The 18,296-nt window shown below is 31.5% G+C and overlaps 2 protein-coding genes across 3 annotated transcripts in view; one reads left to right on the top strand and one right to left on the bottom strand.

The window, feature by feature from the left end:
* Window positions 1–18,296, top strand: part of arg (arginase) — a 91,739-nt gene that overhangs the window by 15,126 nt on the left and 58,317 nt on the right. The gene's annotated exons all lie outside the window — the stretch shown is intronic.
* On the bottom strand, window positions 1,016–17,433 carry elav (embryonic lethal abnormal vision). Of its 2 annotated transcripts, none has more exons than XM_067779773.1 (3): window positions 17,181–17,433; window positions 15,864–16,283; window positions 1,016–12,372 (listed from the first exon to the last, which is right to left on the bottom strand). In XM_067779773.1, coding segments are annotated over exons 2-3 (1,317 nt in total). In that variant the 5' UTR covers window positions 15,865–16,283; window positions 17,181–17,433; the 3' UTR covers window positions 1,016–11,056. The 2 variants fall into 2 exon arrangements, with proteins under 2 accessions (XP_067635874.1, XP_067635875.1); XM_067779774.1 differs by having other exon boundaries at window positions 1,016–12,339.

Genomic DNA, 18,296 nt, shown 5'->3' with positions numbered 1-18,296 from the left:
CACAGCGGCATAGCTTATGGAAAATAAAAATGAAAAAACATCAAAACGAAGACAACCGAAACCAAACAAAAATGTTACCTTTGTCAAACGGCAACTAACTATACGACAGCCAAACGAAAATCAAACGACAACAAATAAAGAGACAAATAACAATATGAAATACAACAAAAATTAAGCAAACAATGAACATAATGTGTGAACCAACGTACTAACAACCGAAAACAAAACCAAGCATAGAAAAGGGGGAGTAAACTGTTCGAGATGTGATGCTGGAAAAAAGTAGTATGAGAAAGCGTAGTTCATGAAGCGTTATTATTTTAAATTATATTATTACTTTTTTTACGTATTTATTTTTAATATTTAATTTTCTGTAATTTGTATTTATTTTTTTATTTTTTATTAAAATTTTATATACATAACGTTTCTGATTTGTTATTTTTTGTTTTATTACCTTTTTGCGTATTAAATTTTTTTTATTATTATAATTTTTTGTTATATTTATATTTTTATTACTTTTATTTTTTATTTAGTTTTTTGTTTTTGGTTACATTTTCTTTAATATCAATTTTTAGTTATATTTTTTATTTTATTCTTTTTTAATTCTTTTTTTTTTTTTTTGCTTTTAAGTAAAGTTTTTTAAAGTATATTTTTAAGATTATAATTTTTTTCATTCTATTCTATTACTAATATTTTAATTATTGATTTTCAAACAAATAATTTTTATATATTTTTTTATTTCTTCGTTTACCTTTTAAATGCAATTTATTTATTTTTTCTTATTTTTTATGGTTGATTTAATTTATTTAATAATTGTTATTTTTTATTTTACAATTTTGGTTTTTAATTTTTTACCTGTGTACATAAATTTTTATTTTTTATACGCGTTTAATGTGTGCATCGAAGAATATAAACAAAAATAAAAATCAAAAGGTAGAAGGTATGAAACCAATAAGAGCATATGAATGTACAATTACGATAATGATAACGACAATTATGATAAAATAAAAGAAACAAATCATATTGAAAAAATCAAAATTTATATTTTATTTAAAGGTTGAAAATTGAAATAAAAACACAATTTGTTGTCAACGTTTTTTTTTTTGTTGGCGCTTTTGATTTGTCTCAATAAAGTATTGATGCCATGTGTGGGGAAATACAAATATAATTAAAATAAAAGAACAAACTTATAATTAAAATTAAAAGTAATTAAAATTTGCGTATTATAATTTTTTGTTTGTAAAAATTTGCTGTTAAAGATTTTTTTTTTTTAAGTTTTAAAAAATTTTCAAATGCGTGTAAGCGCTTTGTCAATTATATTTCAATGTGTTTAGGACACAGAAACACGGAACCGTTATGGACAAACGAATACGGTCATCTTAAGTCTTAGCACACATATGCTTTATTACAATTGAAAAGTTTTCCTGTGAGCTTTAAATAAAAAGCGTCGATCATAGTTAATAGATTACTTGAATTTGAAAATTTTTAGTTTGAAAACTTTTAGCTTTTATCTAGCCTTTTTTCAAACACGGCAAAAAGTGCATGTTTGAAATTTTTTCCAAAAATTTGTTTTATCAATTACAACAGAACGAGACAGACAGCTTTTGGGGTTGTAATGGTTTGTTGAATAAAATTAAGAAGAATAAAAAAATTGACAATATGTATGAGAGAAGAACATAAACACAATACAATTGAATTAAATGATAAGTATAATAAAAGTAATAATATAAATCAAATATTAAAAAAAATATATTATAAACTGCAAAATAATTGATATTGATAATAATATAAAATTTGTAAAAAAAAAGAAGACGCATTGTATTGGCAAATCTGGTTGAGCACCACCGACTTACAATGAGCGCCTTGTACAGCAGCATTTTTTTGTTTCGTTATTTTATTTTTTGTTGTTTTTTTTTTTTATTTTGCAGTGCAAATTGGCTTATCAAGCACATTTTTGCATACATACTTGCTATTATATATTTTTTGCTGTGAACAATTTTTTTTAATTAAATATAAACATAAACTTGTAAAATTATAAATGTGTGTTTATAAAGTAAAATTAATTGAAAATTAAAACTAATTTGGCTAAAGCAAATCATTTTAAAATTGACAAACAAAAGTACATAAAGTTAAACATGAATAAATTAAATCTATGCATTACAATTATTTTCGATACAATTTTTATTGTTGTTATTTGTTTGTTACAAATGAAAAACAAAACAAAAATTATAACCTAACATAAAAAACAAACTAAAATCCCATACAAATAGTAATTATTATATTTTCCATTTTCCCGCTTTTTCTCCATTTTTTTTTGTCAAGCTATGCATATTGTAGCCCAGACAGACTACAGCTTTATGCGCATTAACTAGCTGAGGCGAAATTAGCTCTTGGTAATTGGTTTGTTTTTTTTTTTTAATATTTTTTATGAACAGATATAGTTAAACGCGTTTAGTATTGCCAGCCGTCTACGCTTTAATAATAATTACAAACATAAAACATTGATACAAACTAGACATGGCTATAATATATAAAAAAAAAAATTTATTAAAAACTTATAAGAATTATACAAATTAAAAAGAAAAAATATTATTAAATAAAACAACGCAAACATTAATTTATCAAAAATGCAATTTAAATAAACAAAAAAAAACAGAAAACATTAAACTGTTCCCCAAATTTACGTTCTCTATTTTAAGTTCTTTGTTATTTTGAATGTCGATTTGTAAATTTGCTTGTTTGCTGTGCGAATTTGTTTTTTTTATTATGCTGTCGCTTAGCTTACCGCATACCTTTTATTTTTTTTTTTGCGTAAGTCTTTTGTTACTTCTCATATTCTTGACCTCTAAATTTGCTTGTTGTATGTTATACTGCTCTTTCTAAACTCAATGTTTTTTTTTCTTGTTTATAATCTTTTCATAATTTCGTTTCGTTACGTTTTCTTGTACTTAATCTTTAGGAAGCGCATTCTTGCAGTGCTTTCACTATTATTATTTCACTTTCTTGATAGATTCTGCCTTTGATTCTGTTTTGCTTGATGTGAGTACGCGCTTTTTTCTTATTTCTACTTTCGTTTTCAATGTAGATGCAGCATGTCTCTATTAAGAAAATTGGTATTTAAAAACAATCAAAAACTTGTTTTAAATTTGTTAAATTTTTTCTTTTTTACGCTCGCATGCAAATTTATAATTTTTTGTATGCTTTCGCTTTCCGCTTTACTAATACATGCTCTTGTTAAGTTTTTATCGTTTTTTAAAATTAATGCTTATTTTAAATACTACAAATATATTAAGACAATTTTTTTAAATAGGTATGCAAAAAATATTTATACTTTATTTTGAGATGCACATTTTATCCGCGTAGACACTATTGCACAGAATTTCAATACGCTATATAGCAAAGAAAAAAAAAAAAAAAGAAATGAATTATATTTTCCTAATGCCGCATTTCTCATTGCATTTTTTTTTTTTTTTTTAGTTTCATATGGAATTGGACTAAACAAAAAATTGTGAATATAGAAACAAGTTGAATTGCGCATTAATAAAGAATAAATTGAAAACTTTTTTAATTAAAAAATAAAAGAGGGGCAAAGATGGAATTGGATACCTAATTTCCACGTAATACTCGATAGAGCTTAAAGTTTTCGTCTTGCAGTTTTTATTCCTTCTATTTTTGTTTTTTTATTATTAAAAAAAATCTGTGTAGAAATAGTGTATGAGTCAAGAATAATTTTAGCGATAGACAACGTAAAATTGTCTAAACATCTTTGCTTACTGTGCGAAATTTTACTTGGAGGCGAAACGCTTGTGAAAAAATTTTTTCTCACTGTGTAAGCCTAAAGTAGCCCTAAGTTGATTCTGTTGAAATAGAAAATAAAGATTGTAACAACATTATAAAAATTGAATTCAAATTTATTTAATTATTTTATTTATTGTTGTTTTTTTTTTTACTTTTTTAAATATTTTATTTATTATTTTACGTCTGTTTATTTTTTATTGAATTTTTTAATTATTTTATTTAATTTCAGTTGTTTTTTATTATCTTCATGCTTTTCTACAAATTATTATATCGAAAGGTTATTTAATTCCAATAAATTATTATAATTTTGTTTTATTGCAATTTTATAGTTCATATTTTATTTAATAATTGATGCTTTAAATTTTTTTTTTTTCAATATATCGACTGCTGAGAGGAATATAACTCGGCTCCAGTTACGAAAACGCTTTATATCGGCAAGCTTTCAAATTCTATCTCAGAACTCAGTTTAAAAGCGCACTATCGCTTTTCTCAGCATAGATTTAATTGGCTTACATAAACTGAATGAGTCCATAGTGTTTTTTCAGCATAATTTCAATACATTTTGAGCTGAGATGAACGTTTATGAAAAAATTCTGAGATAGTTTCGTTTTCGAACTGACAGCCGATATACGGCTATATTTCACACCGTACCTATAATTTGGTATTTAAAACATTTTTAAATTATTATTAAAAAAATGGGAGAACCCCATTCAATGCCACACAGTGAGAAAATATAGATTTAGTTACATACGTTAACCCTATCGCGCATGAAGTATTTTGTTTTTCTTAGAATCTCGAAAATGTTGATGCTGTTTCTAAATATTAATCTCATTAGGTAATTTCTGCATAAAAAATTGAACAAAATTAGTAATAAAAGTTTAAGAATTACCGTGCTTCTCTTTTTCGCTGTTCTTAATAAATCTGTTTCGTATACATATAATGTATATGTATGTATGTAGGTATAAATGCCTTAAGTATGAATCTGACACAAGCATTTTTATTAAAATTTTTTTTTTTGTTTAAATAATCATCGCTATTAACTGTCGATTCTCGCCCAAATCTAACTACATCGCTGTAGAGTCGTCTATAAATAATCGTGAGCGATCGACAGCCACTAAATTCGATTAACGAAAATCGTGTAGGTCGGTATTTTTCGTTGCCAAGCAAATAGTTGCTGCAAGTGACGCTCATTTTTATATTATTATAAATTTATATAAGTTACTGGATAAGCTTTGCCGGATAATCTTTTTATTTGTATATGCAATATGTATGTATGTACTTTACTTTCTCATTATTCGCCGTTTCCTTGCGGTTTTCTCTTACCCTTTCCCTTTATTTTGTTTGCATTTTTGACTAGAATTCTTGTTTGTTTTATGCGTTTTGTGTATACTTGCGTTTTCATTTTTTCTTGTGTTTAATATTTACTTAACACATGTTTCTATGCTAAAACTAAGCTCTCTTCATCCCTTAAGCCTATTAAATTTCTCAATTAACTTAATTAATTTATTTGTTCTGATGCATTTTCCCCGTCGCTTAGCTCTACGCCCATTACCTGCTTTCTTGTTTTATTTATTATTATTTTTTTTTTATTGTTCATGTTATGCTTTTATATTCATGAAAAGGAAAAAATGGTTTCTTTGAACGAGCAAAGCATATGGCAAACTTAACACTTCCGCCATATTGTGTTGTTTTTGGTATGACAGAAAATGTGCTAATACAATTACATTCTAAATTTATATTTTACTTATTTTTTCTGGGTTTAGTTTGCTTTTTGTTCTCTTAATTGTTTTTCATTGAACTATTAAAAAAACACCACGAAGTGGGGTATTTACGTCACTGACAAATTACCAATAATTTTGGTGTTAGTTTTGCCGCGCGAACGCTGCTGGAGAGGATCCCATTGTTTATTGCTTAAATATTTATGTGTAATTAAATATTTTTCAGCGCTTATTTTGCTACACGTCAAATTGAAATTCGTAAAACTAAAACTAACAAAAAAAAACTCACTTAATAGCTACCAAAAATATGCATATTTAAAACGCAAATACATATACATACATAAACTATTACTTATTTTTTTACTTTCTTTCTTATTTCTTGATGAAACTTGTTATCATTAATGATTGTATTTTTTTTTTTTTTTTTTTTGAAAGCAAAGTTGTCTGTTAATAAATGTATATAAAGAACATATAAGAATTATATTAATTGTGTAAATAAGCAATAAATATATGTGTATACATGTATGTTAATATGTAAGTATAAATATATTACGCTTAATTAAGCAGCTAATAAATAATTTATAAACGCATAGATATGTGCAACATAGATGGGCACTTTGCACTGCTATAAAAAACACTTTCGCCTTTTATTTTGGCGCCATTTTAATGGTGGCGCAAAATGTACATCTATGATATGCATATACGTATAGGCGTGTATATAGTTTTTGTATATAAAGAAATTATGTTTGTTTGCCCAATTAAGTAATAACTTAAATTTAAACCAAGTGAATAAAAAAAAAAACCACAACAAACATAAGAGAGTAATAGCTGTGGCGTAGCGAATATTTGTATAGATTTTGATAAATCAATTTTTGTACAAACGAAATAATCACTATTTGTTCGAGGGCCAGCTGTCATTTTGTGTTGTCGAAAAGCTACTTTGTGTAGTGTTAGACTTCACTGACTACTGGGTTAATAAACCCGCGCACGTGCTCGTTGGCGCTCTCCTTAGTTACCAATGGGTTAACACAACTGCCACCTGGCTCTCAGAACAAATTGTATACAGCAGTATGCGGAAAAGAAAATTTATAATAATAAATTTAAAAAATTTGTTTAAAAACGTTTTGCTGATGGTGGCTGAAGTGAACGAATTTTTGAAAAAAAAAAAACCTCAGAGCGTTACAGTTCAAGTTAACTAATTAAAACAAAGAAACCAACACAAGATTTTTGCTAATATATTGCACTACATACGAAACTAATGGGGATGGGACATTCGCAGAAAAAAACATATTAAACAATAAACTCGCGTTTTTTAACATGGAATTAATACCCAATCATTTCGTGTTTTTTGTTTTGGAACTGAAATATTGAAAAACTAAAAAATAGTTTAAAGTTTTGCTAAAACATAACGAAAATGCAAAAAACAAAAGTTATTCAATAAATATGTATATTAAACAAATTATAGCTAATAAAGTTTAACTACATTTTTCACACACCAAAAACAATTATTCGTTAATTTGTTTTTTTTTGGTTGACTTTGTGCTTTACATTACAAATTTTGTCTTTCTTAATTTCACAATAAATATCCTTTATATTTATTTGGCTGCCTTAGAAAGTTACTTGGGCGACTGAGAAAAGCAGCGTTGCAACAATGACACACATGACGTTATGCGCTCATTTTTGCAATAAAAACTAAACAAATTTTAAAAGCTGCTGAATGCTAAAACTATAAAGCAAATGCTGAGTATCCCCTATTACCTTCAACATCACAAATACTTGTTTAAATTCAAATCAGTGCATGGTTTTTTAATAAAAAATGCCGTTATAATATTAGCCTTTGTATGCGCATGCGTAAGCTGAGTTTTTACAGTATGTGGCTTTAATTATAAAATCATATGACATTCCATGTTGTTCAGCACTTTCTATGTTTCACAAAAATGCAGTTTTCATAGTTTATAACTCACGAAATGTCTTTGTAAGCAGTTAATGTGCTCACCATACATTATTCAACGCCACTTAAATCCACTACATTGCTTTTTAAAGCCTGAATTCGGCGTTTTCTATAATACGAGAAATTTAGCTGTGCTTTCATGTTAGTCAGCATTTAGTTTTAAAAATTTAGCGAAGTTTCCTAATAGTGTGAAAATTAGCATTATTTACTAATTCAACAACGAATTTGTTAATTTAATACTGTTTATTCAGCGTTCGAAATTTTTCAAAGTAACGATATCTTTAAAATCTTTTTCCAATCATCACAGCGTATTGCGTGCACTTTACGCCTAATTCAGCGCGCGAAATCACGTAAGAAGTTTAAATGATAAACGACAGGTTTGTCATTGTTGCGTCGCACTATCTCTTCGGCCTGCATCTACAAAATGCACAGCGAAATGTGCGTTTCGATTACGTTTTTTGTAGTTTCTTTTCTATGCAAATGCTCTGCAATATTTTAGTACATAAAATATATTAAAATTCACAATTATAATAAAAATTGCAAAATAATAATTTTATATACATACTTAATATGCATCTTTGATATTTTATAAATTTTGAAATTTTTTATGAATATTATTTATTACATTTATTTGTGTGTATATTTATCGTTGCTCGCTCTATACTTTTCAGTTATGGCATTGTCACATCCCACACGGCTTATCACAGTTGCGTTCGTCAATTTCTGAATGGTGATGGTAATGTTGATGGTACAGAGTGGTGACGTTACTGTGACAGCGTTAATGTTGGTGCAGAGCAATATCGTTACTCTGACGTGACTGAGCTGTGTGAAAATATTTTTAATGTTTGCAAAAATCAATTTAATTTGTATTTCAATGCTAACGCACGCAGGGTTTACACCTAATTACTTTTTTTGATTTTTAAACAAAATCTTGGTTCATTTAATATTAAAATTTTATGTTATACTATTTAATACTGTAGCAGCCTCCTTCACGTTGATTTTACTGATATCGCGCCTACATATTTACTTTTATACGCTCGCTTGATTTACAATTGAGGTTTTATTTTTTATTTTCACTTTTGCTTAGCCTAATATTAAAAATATTTTTTTAAATTTGGATAGCGAGGAAAATAGTAAAAGAAACTCCTTAAGTAAATTATTTTATAAATTTATATATTCAGTTCTATTTTCTTGTTTTGCTTAATGCTTGAAAAACAATGCCGCGTCGGGCGATGACATTTTTCAAATTACGCCCAGACATTTCGTCTACTTAAAACACAATGCCGGGCGAAATTTACTCTGTTTATTCAGAGTGGCCATTATTATTAGAAGTAAAGATGAAAACAATTAAAACTTTTTTAATTCTCTGCTTTAGCACTTGACTGCTAAAACACGCCAAAAATGATAAGAAATTAACAAAACAAAACAAAAATGTTAAGAAATTAAATTAAAAATTATATGTAAAGAAAAAAAATTTTGTTTTTGGATATTAAGTTTTCTTTTTTTATACTTAAAAAATTGAACAGCAGCAACCCTTGGGATGTTTGTCATCATCGCCCGGCGGCGACGATAGAAATAAATCTATCGTCGCAAAATGACGCCGCGTAAATTTCGCTCTTGGCGTTCATTGTGTTCACCTTCATGTAATTATGGGGATTCTATTTTTGACAAGGCGATGTTCGTCGAGTTTATTTCGCGGCGTCAGGGCATTGTGTTTCAAGCTTCAAACCTGCGTACGAGCTCTCAACAAATATACGCCCATTTCAAGCATACGCAATTTTGATATTAAATTTTCAAACATGTTTTTGCGTAAAAATTGTCAACTTTACAAACATTTTTAAAATATATGTATTTTTTTAAATAAATAATTTTTCTTTAATTTACGTTTCGGAAGATTTTCGTGTGTGTACTCGTCGTAATTTTTTTAGTAAGTCTATTACCTTTATAACCTTTAGTTTTTGGTTAATTTGCGCTCTTTGAGCATCATTATTTTAATTATTGTTTTTCCGATTTTATTTTAAATTAGTATTAGTAGTAGTACAACTGTTCTTTTAAATTTTGGGTAGAATTTGTAGCAGATTGACTGTGTTGATTTCTTTGCAGCTTTTTTATTCGAAATTTCGTTTGGCTTTTGTTTTACATACCACATACGACGCATTAAGTTGTTCTTATACTCCTCGCAATGCAAAAAAAAGGTTATCTTATATATAAAAAAAAATTTTCCTCAGCTCATTTTACGCTTTTTTAAAAGCAGCAAAGAAAACAGAAAACATATTTTCAAATGCTGCTTAACTGATTTGGTCTTTAGGCATAGTGATACGATTTCTCACTACAGTTTTTTGTACTATTTTGAAGACTTTAACTTATGTTTACAGCAAATTCACACCACACCTACTTCATGGGGTAATGCAACATTATATGTTTATATGTATGGGTTTTTTTTTTTATAAATTCGAAATAGCAAAATTGAAATTTCCAAAAAATTAGTATTCTAAGCAAAAAATTGCCTTATATTTTCATTTCGTTATGCATAAACTTGTTTAATTTGGCATGTTTCCTGAAGCAAATATATATGAATATGGAGCAAAGGTGATAATAGTGGATGTGTTAATCACCCCTGCCCTTGCTTACATACACATACATACATATATAGCACACACACATTTTCACAATATGAGGTGGTGTTACATGGCATCCTTCCATACGTTGGGTGGTTATTGCCGGCGGCTTGGGATGCGCCATTTTATATGTACATATCTCCTATACATATTTTGTACGTGTGTATATGTCATTTTGCATGCGCATAACGTGTTGCAGGTGGCAAATTCTAACATAAAATATTATGTTTTAAGTTTCCCTATTTTCAATTTTAAAAGCCACGCCGAGTTATTTCGAGTGCTTTTGTTGCATTCAAAAATTGGTACCATTTGATTTCATTTTCTTTTTTCACAACTTTTCTGCTTTAGACTTTTGCTTATTAGCTCTCCCCCATAATCATAAAAAATAAAAATGGTTTATAAAACTTTATAAAATGACATTTCCTTGCGAATTTTCATTTGAAAAAGCTTTATAATATAAATCTTTTTTTATTTTTTATGAATAAGGGGGCTGTGTATTTACTTTAAACAACGTACAGCTATTGCATAGCAAAATTAACTCCACTATATATAATCTAAACACGCTGTGTTATTCGCTAGTAGAAATATATGTTTCTTTAAAGAACTTTTAAACTACGTGGCATGTGGTATGCTAACAGTATCAGCTCCAAGTTCTCCTTCAACACCAGCAGCTCACTTCAACCAAATGAATTAACATACACACTAACGTACATGCACATTTATTCTTATGCACTTATTCTTCGCCATAAAGGCGTTGGTGGTCTTGCAAATTCGTGGCTACCTTTTTGCTCCTTATTGTTGTTGTTTTCTGCTTTTAATAGTATATACGTGTGTTTGTTCTTGTGTTCAACTACTACTATTATAATTTTTTACTCATTACTTTGCTGCTGCTGTTGCTTTTGCTACTATTATAAATACAACTACAAAAGTTCTCCAAAAAAATACATATATATATATATAAATATTAAGATAATTTACTTTGATTTGTTAGTCTTGAAGCTAACTTGCAACACACGATTACCCAATGTATAACCGTTAAGTGCTCTGATTGCCATAGCTGCCTCATCATAGTTGGTCATCGAAACGAAACCATAGCCTTTGCACTGATTCGATGTGGGATCCTTAACAATTTTAACAGACTGCACTGCACCGAATGGTCCAAAAAGTTGCCACAATGATGATTCTTCCGTTTCGGGTGCCAAATTATAAATGAAAATTGGATAAGCACCACCTGGACCACCACCTAAAGCGCTTGCAGCGGTCGCTGTCGCACCCAAGCCATTTGGTAGCATAACGTCTAACATATCACCGGCCATGGGTGAGAAACGTGCCAAACCCTTATTAACCGGTGTATGCATTGCGCCGCCGATGCGTCGTACCAGCTGTGGATTAAGGAATGCCGGCAATTGTGGTTGCATAATTTTACTAGTGCTACCAGGTGTATTTGAGAATTTCACTACAATTGGATCGGTACAACCCGATGGTGTTGTACCATTTAATGCAATTATAGCACGTGTTGCCTCTTCACGTTTGTCGTATCGTATGAAACCCACACCTTTGGTTTGTGAATCGCTACCAGCATTCTGCAGTATACGTGATGTGATTATAGCACCGAATGGTGCAAAAATAGCCTCCAATTCTGGTTGCGTCATATTCTTAGGTAGTCCTGATACATATAGATTTGCACCTTTGATGGCATCCGATGACGGGCGTGCAAAAGACACTTTGATTGTTTTATTTTGTAAACGTAAACCATTTAATACATTCACCGCTTGTTCGGCATCTTGTGGGCGTACATAGTTTACAAAGCCATAGCCCAAACTTTGCCCTTTGCTACCACCTTGTGGATTCAATGGATCCAGAAAGCCTTGTGATTTGTCGCGTATCAATTTCACAGATTCTATTTCGCCAACACTTGAGAATAATGAACGTATTTCATCTTCGGTCATTGTCTGTGGTAAATAGTTAACAATCAAATTGGTGCGGGTCTCAGATGAACCATTACTACCACCATTTTGTTGGTTATTTGAATTGCCAGTTTGTTGTTGCAATTGCTGGGTAACGGCTGCAGCGGCGGCGGCGACGGCTTGTTGTGTTTGCTGTTGTTGCACTTGTAAAATTGCCTGTTGCACCTGCTGCTGCTGTTGTAGTTGTGCGGCAGCTGCAGCAGCGGCAGCAGTCTGCACAGGTGATGCATTAGCAGCTAAGGCGGCTGCGGCAGCGACCGGACTGGTAACGTTCTGAGCCATTAATTGATCTGCGGCACCAGCATTCGCCATCATAAAGTCCACTAAAGAAGGGTGGATGTAGGCGACCCCAGGGATGACAGATATGAATAATGAAACAAATGGCACGGATACAGTGGTGGTAGAGGTGGTGTTTCGTGGTCATTCACATATATATATGAATAACAATTTCGAGCATATAAGAAAAAAGAATAAAAGAAAAGAAACAACAAAAAAGGGAAAAAGAAAAAAGACATAAGTTTTCTGAAAAATTTACATACATATTTTTTTCTAAATAAAATTATGATCTATGCGTAATGGTATGCCTCAACATTAGGGATCGTCAGGTTGATTTCTGTCAATGAAATTTCGGTAAAGTATTAACCCGCATATTTAGTAAACGGGTTTTAGTTTTATCTTTTCATTTCTTTTTTTTATATTAGATTTTTTAAACTGTTGCAAATTGAACGATGATTTAAGTATTACCTTGAAACTTAATCACAGAGAATCTACATTTTTTTAATTTAGGATATGTGCAATCACACGCATTGTCATTTTATTTTATAATAAATGAGAATGGATATGATCCGTTATCCAGCAACCGAATAGTATCTAAGAAAATGTTCCGTTTGCTCGTTTCCATTTACAAACCGTTGGCTAGTCCTAGTCGTGCCGGAATCACTCGGTAACACTTTTTTTAACAAAGTCGAAGTTTTATCATAAAGGGTGTATTAATACATAAAATGTTTAGAAGACGGAATAATAGCACTCATGTCCAAATCTCAGCAAAACATCTCATTTCTGAACCTGTTATGTTTTGCTTTTTTTTAAGGGGCCCCTTTATCCCTCATTTACTTATTTGATGTACAAAAAGTGATTCTATATCAACAAAACAGTTGAGGATGCAGCCCTTTTTAACACGCTTATATTAGCTTCACTTGTGTATGCATGCTTGTTTGTAACTCTCTAGGCTAGGCGCGCATAGGAGAGTTAGCCCCATATAGCAGCAGTTATTGAAGACTCGCGGCAGTGGTTAAATAACTCGCTACAACCCAGCAAAAACAGATTCTAACGTTAGAGAAATATTTGTAATTTTACATTAGAATTCTAATGTAGTTCTCTAATGCATTTCGAATCGAAAACTAGGTTGGAGAACTAGGTTAGAATTCGACTGTGAAACGATTCGAATAACACTAGAAATGCGATGTTATGATTATTGTCACAGTTATCGATTATTTGCACGGCATCATCACCCATTCTTAAGCGCCAAATACACGACACGAACATTTCCGCGAACATTCCGCAATCTTGTTCGCAGCTTTGGCCATACACCATACGAACTTTCGGCCGAACATTAATTCTCTTTCAGACAGCGATGAATACGGACAACAATTGTGCTGCAGCAATATTGCTCGCTGTGGCGATTAAAGTCGCATAATCATTATTCTTTTTAATTCTATTACAATAATCTTTGCTTTTTACTTGCCACAATGATGGCAAAGATTTATACATTTCAATAAATTCACTCAGAAATTTTTTATTGTCCCTTTTTTTTCTGCGCACGTCTGTTCCGTTCAGAAATTACTACGATTATGAGCTATTTCGCCATACACGCACGAACAGTTCGCGCAAATGTTCGCCAAAAATCAAAATATTTTAATTTTTGGCGAACATTTGCGCGAACTGTTCGTGCGTGTATGGCGAAATAGCTCATAATCGTAGTAATTTCTGAACCGAACAGACGTGCGCGGAAAAGTAAAATGGACAATAAAAAATTTCTGTGAATTTATTGAATCTTCTCTCTTTTTTTTACGCTTAATTGCCACAGCGAGCAATATTTCTGCAGCACAATTGTTGTCCGTATTCATCGCTGTCTGAAAGAGAACTAATGTTCGGCCAAAAGTTCGTATGGTGTATGGCCAAAGCTGCGAACAAGATTGTGGAAATGTTCGTGTTGTGTATTTGGCGCTTAAGTGGATTGTAGATACTAAAACTGCACCATATTTACGTGTTTTTTATTTTTTTTTAACTATATTCATTATTTGAACAAATATTAAGCAGTTATCGGAATTGATTGTAACTCCATTGGAACACCATACATTGCTACCCCATTGTTTCAGCTTCTTGATTTGAGATGGATTATAGCTGCAGCATTTACTGTGGGTAATAAGCAAGTTAGATCCACTGCGATAGTCTTAAAACGTGCACCTGAGTTGTACTGAATTTGCCTTTTTTGCTTATGCATCTGTCTGTGACCCACTGATAACAACTAATCCAATAGGATCTCCGTTAGGACAGCCTAAATATTAACATGAATTGCTGATATGAAAGTTTTTTTTTTTTAACTTTCTAGTGCATATCATTCAACATTGAGTCTCCCTTTTTCGATTCATATTTATGGGCTGCTTTTCCTTGTGATCACATCGTACTAAATGTTGCATACTTTCCTGCGCACTTGATATTGTATTAAATATTTTTAGCGATGGAGTTTAGGCGTTAGCGAATGTTGAAATTTGGGGGCTGTGCGAAAAAAAACTCGTCGATACAGCCACCGTTATCACTTGTATTAAACCTATTGCGTTATTATAGAATCGTTTCACTAAAAATAATGACACGCACATATATTTCTTGACGAAATTAGCCCCAACCTCCAACAATCGCTAACGTTGTGAAACTTCATCACCAAAAATATCTAAAACAAAACGAAGTGCGCAGTAAAGTATGCGACATTTAGAACAATATGATCACAAGGAATAATAGCCTAACTCCTATATTTTTACATACAACTTAGGTGGTTATTCCTTAAGTCCACATGGTATTAAATGATGCATACTTTTCTGCGATCTTGATACTGTTTTAGGGATTTTTGATGATGGAGTTTTAGCGTAAGCGAAAGTTGGAATTAGGACAGGGTTCCCCTGAGTACGTTTGATCAAAGGATAGTAGACAGCGTGTGGGTATACTTGAGGGTAGATACTGCTTGACAAACCCATTTCTCTTGATCATTTCTTGAGCGTTTTTTATATTGAGTTTTCGCTTTCGGGCATAAAGCTGGAGACATTGGTGCTTTATCGGTAACCTTTTAACAGCTGATTCGACCAACCTTATGAGAATCAATGCAATCGATTATTGGTGCCGCTAAGGTCGTAACCCTATCGTAGCTAACCAATTTTGGTTTACCGTGTAACGATAAATAGCTGATTACGTTAGGGATACGGATACAGCGATACGACATACGGTATCAATGACTCCGGCTTAAGAATGGAAACTACCAATTTCAGTCCACTTGAAAGGAACCGAACATGGAACCGAAGCACTACTAGAGATGAGCAAAAAAAAAGTACAATAACGCTTGGTATAAATAAAACGGCAACAAATAATAGAATGAAGTAAAAGAACGCGTTGTAAAGAATCACAGCGGCCAGTTGGTGACATTTGACAACACGCTGCACGGTACTGCTGCTCTAGTCCATTACATTAGGGGGGTGGGTGTTGCGTCGGGAAATTATGTAGGTCTAAAAATGGTTTTATTTTCTTCATCACATTTAATACTCACTTGCGCTGGCGTGTGGTTTTCTCGTTGCGGCAAGAATTTTGAAGCTTTTTTTTTACAAAGGCGCTCTTGCGTAAATTTGTTCTGCTCGCTGTTAGCTGCGATTTGTCGACGGCTACGTCAACGTTGACTATTCACAAAACTTTGTATAGTTGGTAACGCGTTTGCACTGTGTGTGCGTGCGTATGCTTGTGAAGTTTGTGAGATAAGCTGCTGAGTTGCCAATAGTTTCTAAGATCGATTTTTTGTTTTATACTTGTTTGCGCTTTTGACTTTAATTAATGGTGTGTATGTATGTATATGCCTGAAATATTTTCCAATTTCTGACGATTGCGCGGTACCACACTTTCCGGTGAAGCTTTTTTTTAATATAAAATCACTGGCACGTTGCTTTATTAATAATTCTGCAAGTTGTATTTGTTGCTGTAAATTAAAAATAAAATTAAAAACAAAATTGCATAAGGAATTTTGTAAAATTTAATCAAAAGAAAGGGCTAAAACGCATAAGTGTTACGATATTTAATAAAAAAAAACGCTAGAATAGGGTGTATATATACCAAAAATAGGTCCATGTAAATATTAATATTGTCGTTTTACTAGTTCCAAACTGTGGACGACGTAAAAAAAACTGGCCACACATGCACGTTCTCACACAAACTAACGTAAATTTCGTACAACTGTGCGCGTTTTTTTTGTCTATTCCCAGCACTTGTGTATCTATGCGATACTTTTGCTTTAAGGTGTAGTTTCCATTTGCAAATGGAAAATTACAAATATGTATGTACAACGCTTTTCCTCAACTGTTCTAGCATTCCCACAACCGTGCGGTTATTTATTAGCTTCGTATTTTTTATTTTACCAACTAATTTGTATGCTTCGTCGATATTTACAGGTCTATTCATCTGCTGTTCCTTCCCTTTGGTAAATAATAGCCCAAGTTACAGCTAGTTGGCTCGAGAACCCAAGGAAATCTTTGTCTGTGCGCAGCGCAACTATGGCCGACTCTTCCAAGCAATCGAATATATATTCATGTGTCTGTCGTGCTTGCTATTTTTTACTAGGTTTATGGTTAAACTGCTACACCCTTTTTCATGCATTGTATGCTCCCGTCTTGAATTTTCTTCAACTTTTCCACTTTGGCGACATAGCAAAGAAGTTTAAAGAACTTTGCTGACATCATTTCACCAAATTCAATATAAGAAACGAGATGTTTTTACTATGTTCATCGGTCTACACGTTTGGTATTATATTTTTTCCATTCATTATCGTCCTTTTCATGAACACAAACTCTATTTCAATTTATATAAAATTTCACTTTACCTCTTTCAAAGTTTATCCGCCCAGTATACAAAATATGTAACTTTATGTAGTTTTCTTTTATAACTTGTATTCCTTTATTATGTTGAACTAAGCTCTTTAATTTGTTTTATGGCTGTTAATTGTTTTTTCCTCTACCTTCTAAATGTGTATACCAAGTTAATGCTATTGATTTTTTTCTAATTTTATTTGCACGATAAGACGACAAAAACACCAGAGCAGCGTTACTTTTACGGCGAGCGCACGAATTCAAGTGAAGAACAAATTTTATAGATACGAGAATCGAAGCTACGATTTTCGACGCGCACGCCAAGCAGAACATCGGCACTCAACGCCGGCGCAGGCATCGAAGACAACGTAGCCAGAGAGGATAGAAATATAATAAATAAATAGAAATTATTTCCAAAGAGTAGCCACTTTAACACAATTGTGAATCTACCACAATTTTGGCAAATTTCTCCTTATAAATTTTTTCCAATTTTTTAAATCTGCAATTTTTTTCGAATTTTCACAAATAACTATTTTGTTTTAATCAAATTTCATAATGCCATTTTTAGTCACCCCAAATTGATACAAGGTTACGCTTTTAAATTAAAAATCATAAAGAAAACATATTTTGTGGACATCAGTTGACATTCGCCGGGCACAATGCAAAATATTACTTCTCATTGGAACAATTTGTTTTGTATTTAAACATGGTTAGACTATACGGTTGGCTCATCTGTACAATAACAAAATATGTCTGTTCAAATTATCAAAATCTGTGTATTGGTGTTGGTGCGAATGGTATGGAATGGAAACATAAAACTTAGCAGTTTTGTATGTGTAAGAAAATGTTGCCAATGTGTTGGTTTCATTTTGAGTTTGCCATCTCCTTTTGACAATCCCATAGACCATGCAATGAAATAAATAAAATCAGCTGATGAGATGAACCAACCATATAATTGAACCATGGTATTTAAATATCTACCATGAAGTGGCAGCATTGCTTTGAATCAGTTCAGTAGAGCAGCAGTTGTGTCTCGTTTTTTCGAATGCTTGCCCGGCTGCCAGCTTGGACGAAAAATACTCCGTGTTCTTAGGTTTTGTCCGCTTGTCTCTTTTGTTTTTGCCTATTGT

Source organism: Eurosta solidaginis, chromosome 4, assembly GCF_040869045.1.
Source record: "Eurosta solidaginis isolate ZX-2024a chromosome 4, ASM4086904v1, whole genome shotgun sequence".
Lineage (NCBI taxonomy): Eukaryota > Metazoa > Arthropoda > Insecta > Diptera > Tephritidae > Eurosta > Eurosta solidaginis.
This window is presented reverse-complemented; position numbering and strand designations above follow the sequence as displayed.